Source organism: Oncorhynchus nerka, linkage group LG15 (assembly GCF_034236695.1).
Source record: "Oncorhynchus nerka isolate Pitt River linkage group LG15, Oner_Uvic_2.0, whole genome shotgun sequence".
Lineage (NCBI taxonomy): Eukaryota > Metazoa > Chordata > Actinopteri > Salmoniformes > Salmonidae > Oncorhynchus > Oncorhynchus nerka.
Genome location: NC_088410.1, coordinates 16,453,741 through 16,461,240, shown reverse-complemented (window position 1 = coordinate 16,461,240; position 7,500 = coordinate 16,453,741). Strand labels below are relative to the sequence as shown.

The 7,500-nt window shown below is 40.9% G+C and overlaps 1 protein-coding gene across 1 annotated transcript in view; it reads right to left on the bottom strand.

Moving 5' to 3' along the window:
• adgrl1.1 (adhesion G protein-coupled receptor L1.1) overlaps positions 1-7,500 on the bottom strand; it is an 18,863-nt gene that overhangs the window by 3,969 nt on the left and 7,394 nt on the right. Inside the window, exon 2 of the mRNA XM_065000663.1 lies at positions 5,197-5,404. Within this exon, the coding sequence (XP_064856735.1) occupies positions 5,197-5,404 (208 nt within the window). The remainder of the gene's footprint in view (positions 1-5,196; positions 5,405-7,500) is intronic.

The window sequence follows — 7,500 nt, the reverse complement described above, 5'->3', positions numbered from 1 at the left end:
TCCAAATAAACTGGTATTGTGGTACATTGTCCCTGTCCAAATAAACTGGATACATCACATGAATACATACATATACATAGGATACATCACATGGATACATACATATACATAGGATACATCACATGGATACATACATATACATAGGATACATCACATGGATACATACATATACATAGGATACATCACATGGATACATACATATACATAGGATACATCACATGGATACATACATATACATAGGATACATCACATGGATACATACATATACATAGGATACATCACATGAATACATACATATACATAGGATACATCACATGGATACATCTCTATACATAGGATACATCACATGGATACATACATATACATAGGATACATCACATGGATACATACATCACATAGATACAACATGGATACATACATCACATAGGATACATCACATGGATACATACATATACATAGGATACATCACATGGATACATACATATACATAGGATACATCACATGGATACATACATCACATAGGATACATCACATGGATACATACATCACATAGGATACATCACATGGATACATACATCACATAGGATACATCACATGGATACATACATATACATAGGATACATCACATGGATACATACATCACATAGGATACATCACATGGATACATACATCACATGGACCTCCATAGAGTTGAAGAGGACTTCAGACAAATAGTTTATATTATACACTCTGTTTCTCTCTGTTTCTCTCTGTTTCTCTCTCAGACAAATAGTTTACATTATACACACACACTCTGTTTCTCTCTGTTTCTCTCTGTTTCTCTCTCAGACAAATAGTTTACATTATACACACACACTCTGTTTCTCTCTGTTTCTCTCTCAGACAAATAGTTTACATTATACACACACACTCTGTTTCTCTCTGTTTCTCTCTCAGACAAATAGTTTACATTATACACACACACTCTGTTTCTCTCTGTTTCTCTCTCAGACAAATAGTTTACATTATACACACACACTCTGTTTCTCTCTGTTTCTCTCTGTTTCTCTCTCAGACAAATAGTTTACATTATACACACACACTCTGTTTCTCTCTGTTTCTCTCTCAGACAAATAGTTTACATTATACACACTCTCTGTTTCTCTCTGTTTCTCTCTCAGACAAATAGTTTATATTATACACACACACTCTGTTTCTCTCTGTTTCTCTCTGTTTCTCTCTGTTTCTCTCTCAGACAAATAGTTTATATTATACACACACACTGTTTCTCTCTGTTTCTCTCTGTTTCTCTCTGTTTCTCTCTCAGACAAATAGTTTATATTATACACACACTCTGTTTCTCTCTGTTTCTCTCTGTTTCTCTCTCAGACAAATAGTTTATATTATACACACACTCTGTTTCTCTCTGTTTCTCTCTGTTTCTCTCTGTTTCTCTCTCAGACAAATAGTTTATATTATACACACACTCTGTTTCTCTCTGTTTCTCTCTGTTTCTCTCTGTTTCTCTCTCAGACAAATAGTTTATATTATACACACACTGTTTCTCTCTGTTTCTCTCTGTTTCTCTCTGTTTCTCTCTCAGACAAATAGTTTATATTATACACACACACTCTGTTTCTCTCTGTTTCTCTCTGTTTCTCTCTCAGACAAATAGTTTATATTATACACACACACTCTGTTTCTCTCTGTTTCTCTCTCAGACAAATAGTTTATATTATACACACACACTCTGTTTCTCTCTGTTTCTCTCTGTTTCTCTCTGTTTCTCTCTGTTTCTCTCTCAGACAAATAGTTTATATTATACACACACACTCTGTTTCTCTCTGTTTCTCTCTGTTTCTCTCTCAGACAAATAGTTTATATTATACACACACACTCTGTTTCTCTCTGTTTCTCTCTGTTTCTCTCTCAGACAAATAGTTTATATTATACACCCACACTCTGTTTCTCTCTGTTTCTCTCTGTTTCTCTCTGTTTCTCTCTCAGACAAATAGTTTATATTATACACACACACTCTGTTTCTCTCTGTTTCTCTCTCTGACAAATAGTTTATATTATACACACACACTCTGTTTCTCTGTTTCTCTCTGTTTCTCTCTCAGACAAATAGTTTATATTATACACACACTCTGTTTCTCTCTGTTTCTCTCTGTTTCTCTGTTTCTCTCTGTTTCTCTCTCAGACAAATAGTTTACATTATACACACACACTCTGTTTCTCTGTTTCTCTCTGTTTCTCTCTCAGACAAATAGTTTATATTATACACACACTCTGTTTCTCTCTGTTTCTCTCTGTTTCTCTGTTTCTCTCTGTTTCTCTCTCAGACAAATAGTTTATATTATACACACACTCTGTTTCTCTCTGTTTCTCTCTGTTTCTCTCTGTTTCTCTCTCAGACAAATAGTTTATATTATACACACACACTCTGTTTTTTTCTCTGTTTCTCTCTGTTTCTCTCTCAGACAAATAGTTTATATTATACACACTCTGTTTCTCTCTGTTTCTCTCTGTTTCTCTCTCAGACAAATAGTTTATATTACACACACACTGTTTCACTCTGTTTCTCTCTGTTTCTCTCTGTTTCTCTCTCAGACAAATAGTTTATATTATACACACACACACTCTGTTTCTCTCTGTTTCTCTCTGTTTTCTCTGTTTCTCTCTCAGACAAATAGTTTATATTATACACACACACTCTGTTTCTCTCTGTTTTCTCTGTTTCTCTCTTTCTCTCTCAGACAAATAGTTTATATTATACACACACTCTCTGTTTCTCTCTGTTTCTCTCTGTTTTCTCTCTCAGACAAATAGTTTATATTATACACACACTCTGTTTCTCTCTGTTTCTCTCTGTTTCTCTCTGTTTCTCTCTCAGACAAATAGTTTATATTATACACACACTCTGTTTCTCTCTGTTTCTCTCTGTTTCTCTCTGTTTCTCTCTCAGACAAATAGTTTATATTATACACACACTCTGTTTCTCTCTGTTTCTCTCTGTTTCTATCTCAGACAAATAGTTTATATTATACACACACACTCTGTTTTCTCTGTTTCTCTCTGTTTCTCTCTCAGACAAATAGTTTATATTATACACACACACTCTGTTTCTCTCTGTTTCTCTCTCAGACAAATAGTTTATATTATACACACACTCTGTTTCTCTCTGTTTCTCTCTGTTTCTCTCTGTTTCTCTCTCAGACAAATAGTTTATATTATACACACACACTCTGTTTCTCTCTGTTTCTCTCTGTTTCTCTCTCAGACAAATAGTTTATATTATACACACACACTCTGTTTCTCTCTGTTTCTCTCTGTTTCTCTCTCAGACAAATAGTTTATATTATACACACACACTCTGTTTCTCTCTGTTTCTCTCTGTTTCTCTCTGTTTCTCTCTCAGACAAATAGTTTATATTATACACACACACTCTGTTTCTCTCTGTTTCTCTCTCAGACAAATAGTTTATATTATACACACACACTCTGTTTCTCTCTGTTTCTCTCTGTTTCTCTCTCAGACAAATAGTTTATATTATACACACACTCTGTTTCTCTCTGTTTCTCTCTGTTTCTCTGTTTCTCTCTGTTTCTCTCTCAGACAAATAGTTTACATTATACACACACACTCTGTTTCTCTGTTTCTCTCTGTTTCTCTCTCAGACAAATAGTTTATATTATACACACACTCTGTTTCTCTCTGTTTCTCTCTGTTTCTCTGTTTCTCTCTGTTTCTCTCTCAGACAAATAGTTTATATTATACACACACTCTGTTTCTCTCTGTTTCTCTCTGTTTCTCTCTGTTTCTCTCTCAGACAAATAGTTTATATTATACACACACACTCTGTTTCTCTCTGTTTCTCTCTGTTTCTCTCTCAGACAAATAGTTTACATTATACACACACACTCTGTTTCTCTCTGTTTCTCTCTGTTTCTCTCTCAGACAAATAGTTTACATTATACACACACACTCTGTTTCTCTCTGTTTCTCTGTTTCTCTCTCAGACAAATAGTTTATATTATACACACACACTCTGTTTCTCTCTGTTTCTCTCTGTTTCTCTCTCAGACAAATAGTTTATATTATACACACACTCTGTTTCTCTCTGTTTCTCTCTCAGACAAATAGTTTATATTATACACACACACTCTGTTTCTCTCTGTTTCTCTCTCAGACAAATAGTTTATATTATACACACACACTCTGTTTCTCTCTGTTTCTCTCTGTTTCTCTCTGTTTCTCTCTCAGACAAATAGTTTACATTATACACACACACTCTGTTTCTCTCTGTTTCTCTCTGTTTCTCTCTCTGTTTCTCTCTCAGACAAATAGTTTACATTATACACACACTCTCTGTTTCTCTGTTTCTCTCTGTTTCTCTCTGTTTCTCTCTCTGTTTCTCTCTCAGACAAATAGTTTATATTATACACACACACTCTGTTTCTCTCTGTTTCTCTCGGTTTCTCTCTGTTTCTCTCTGTTTCTATCTCAGACAAATAGTTTACATTATACACACACACTCTGTTTCTCTCTGTTTCTCTCTGTTTCTCTTGGTTTATCTCTGTTTCTCTCTGTTTCTCTCTCAGACAAATAGTTTACATTATACACACACTCTCTGTTTCTCTGTTTCTCTCTGTTTCTCTCTCAGACAAATAGTTTATATTATACACACACACTCGGTTTCTCTCTGTTTCTCTCTGTTTCTCTCTCAGACAAATAGTTTATATTATACACACACTCTCTGTTTCTCTCTGTTTCTCTCTCAGACAAATAGTTTACATTATACACACACTCTGTTTCTTTCTGTTTCTCTCTGTTTCTCTCTCAGACAAATAGTTTACATTATACACACACACTCTGTTTCTCTCTGTTTCTCTCTGTTTCTCTCTCAGACAAATAGTTTACATTATACACACACACTCTGTTTCTCTCTGTTTCTCTCTCAGACAAATAGTTTACATTATACACACACACTCTGTTTCTCTCTCTCTCCCAATGTCTCTCTCTTTCTCTCTCTCTCTCTGTTTCTTTCTCTCCCTCTCTCGATCTCTAAATGTCTCTCTCGATCTCTCTAAATGTCTCTCTCAATCTCTCTAAATGTCTCTCTCAATCTCTCTCAATCTCTCTAAATGTCTCTCTCAATCTCTCTAAATGTCTCTATTTCATACACGTACTAGACACACACACCCCTCTCTCACTTGTAAGTGGTGGTGACTCTGTTCTGCCTGTAGTCGTCCCATGAAGCATACTCATACAGAACTTCCGTCCTATAGGGTGTCCAGGGCATGACATACAGCCTATCAGCAGCCTGCAACGGGTCCTTACACCACGCCCCAGATTGATGCTCCGCCTCCAATAAGGAAGTAGCCGGTTGAACGCTCAGGAGAGAACCAGGACACACAAAGACTGGAGAGGACGAGAGGGAGGGAGTGGGAGAGCAGGGAGAGAGGGGAGGAGATGAGGGGGGAGGAGGAGATGGCGAGAGGGAGGAGGGGGAGGGCGGATAGAGGGGAGAGGGAAGAGATGAGGGGGAGAGGGGATACAGGGAGGCGGATGAGGGGGAGAGGGGATACAGGGAGGAGGATGAGGGAGAGAGGGGATACAGGGAGGCGGATGAGGGGGAGAGGGATACAGGGAGGCGGATGAGGGGGAGAGAGGATACAGGGGGAGGATGAGGGAGAGAGGGGATACAGGGAGGCGGATGATGGAGAGAGGGGATACAGGGAGGCGGATGAGGGGGAGAGGGGATACAGGGAGGCGGATGAGGGGGAGAGGGGATACAGGGGGAGGATGAGGGGAGAGGGGATACAGGGAGACGGATGAGGGAGAGAGGGGATACAGGGAGGCGGATGAGGGGGAGAGGGATACAGGGAAGAGGGATGAGGGAGAGAGGGGATACAGGGAGACAGATGAAGGGAGAGGGGATACAGGGAGGCAGATGAGGGGAGAGAGGGATACAGGGAGGCAGATGAGGGGGGAGAGAATATAGGGAAGAGGATGAGGGAGAGAGGGATACAGGGGGGATGAGGGGGAGAGGGGATACAGGGAGGCGGATGAGGGAGAGGGGATACAGGGAGGGGGATGAGGGGGGAGAGGGGATACAGGGAGGCAGATGAGGGGAGAGGGGATACAGGGAGGCGGATGAGGGGGAGAATATAGGAAGAGGATGAGGGGACAGAGGGGATACAGGGAAGATGATGAGGGGGAGAGGTGATACAGGGAGGCGGATGAGGGGGAGGGGATACAGGGAAGCGGATGAGGGGGAGAGGGATACAGGGAAGAGGATGAGGGGAGAGGGGATACAGGGAAGAGGATGAGGGAGAGAGGGGATAGAGGGAAGAGGATGAGGGAGAGGGGATACAGGGAAGAGGATGAGGGGGAGAGGGATACAGGGAAGAGGATGAGGGGGGAGAGGGGATACAGGGAAGTTGATGAGGGAGAGAGGGGATACAGGGAAGAGGATGAGGGGAGAGGGGATACAGGGAAGAGGATGAGGGGGAGAGGGGATACAGGGAAGAGGATGAGGGGGAGAGGGGATACAGGGAAGAGGATGAGGGGGAGAGGGGATACAGGGAAGTATGATGAGGGAGAGAGGGGATACAGGGAAGAGGATGAGGGGGAGAGGGGATACAGGGAAGAGGATGAGGGGGAGAGGGGATACAGGGAGGCGGATGAGGGGGAGAGAATATAGGGAAGGAGGAGAAAAAGGAGAGAAGAGTTTTATTCCAATAAACCACTGCAGTGTGACTTCAAAGAGACAACAGCAACTGGAGCATACAGGTGTATATGTGTGAGAGAGAGAGTTTTATTCAGAGAGAGATTACCAGAGAGAGAGAGAGAGTGTGAGGGAGAGAGAAAGAGAGAGAATTAGAGAGAGAGAGAGAGAAAGAGAGAGAGGAAGAGAGAGAATTAGAGAGAGAGAGAGAGAGAGAGAGAGAGAGAGAGCGAGAGAGAGAGAGAGCGAGAGAGAGAGAGGGATATAGAGGGGAGAGAGAAAGAGAGAGAAAGAGAGAGAGAGAGAGAAAGAGAGAGAGAGAGAGAGAGAGAGAGAGAGAGAGAGAGAGAGAGAGAGAGAGAGAGAGAGAGAGAGAGAGTGTGAGTGTTGTTTGTGAGAGAGAATGTTTATATCTGTGTTTGTGAAGTACAATCAAGGTGACAGGGGTGGAGCCACATTTCCTTGAATTGAATGAGAAGGCGGGGTTAGTTCAGACAGAGAGCACAGGGATTGGTCAGCCCACGTGTCAATCTCTGATTGGCATGCACGTACACACAAACACACACATTTGGTCTCATTGTTCCTACAAATATAAACAAGGGGTTATTCCTAAAGGAAGGAAGGAGAGGAGGAAAGAGAGGAGCTGTAGAGAAACAGAAACAGACTGAGTTATAACAAGGAGTGTGTGTGTGTGTGTCTGTGTGTGGTGGGAGGGAGTGTGTGTGTGTGTGTGTGTGTGTGTGTGTGTGTGTGTGTGTGTGTGTAGCAACATGTAACTGAACGAAGT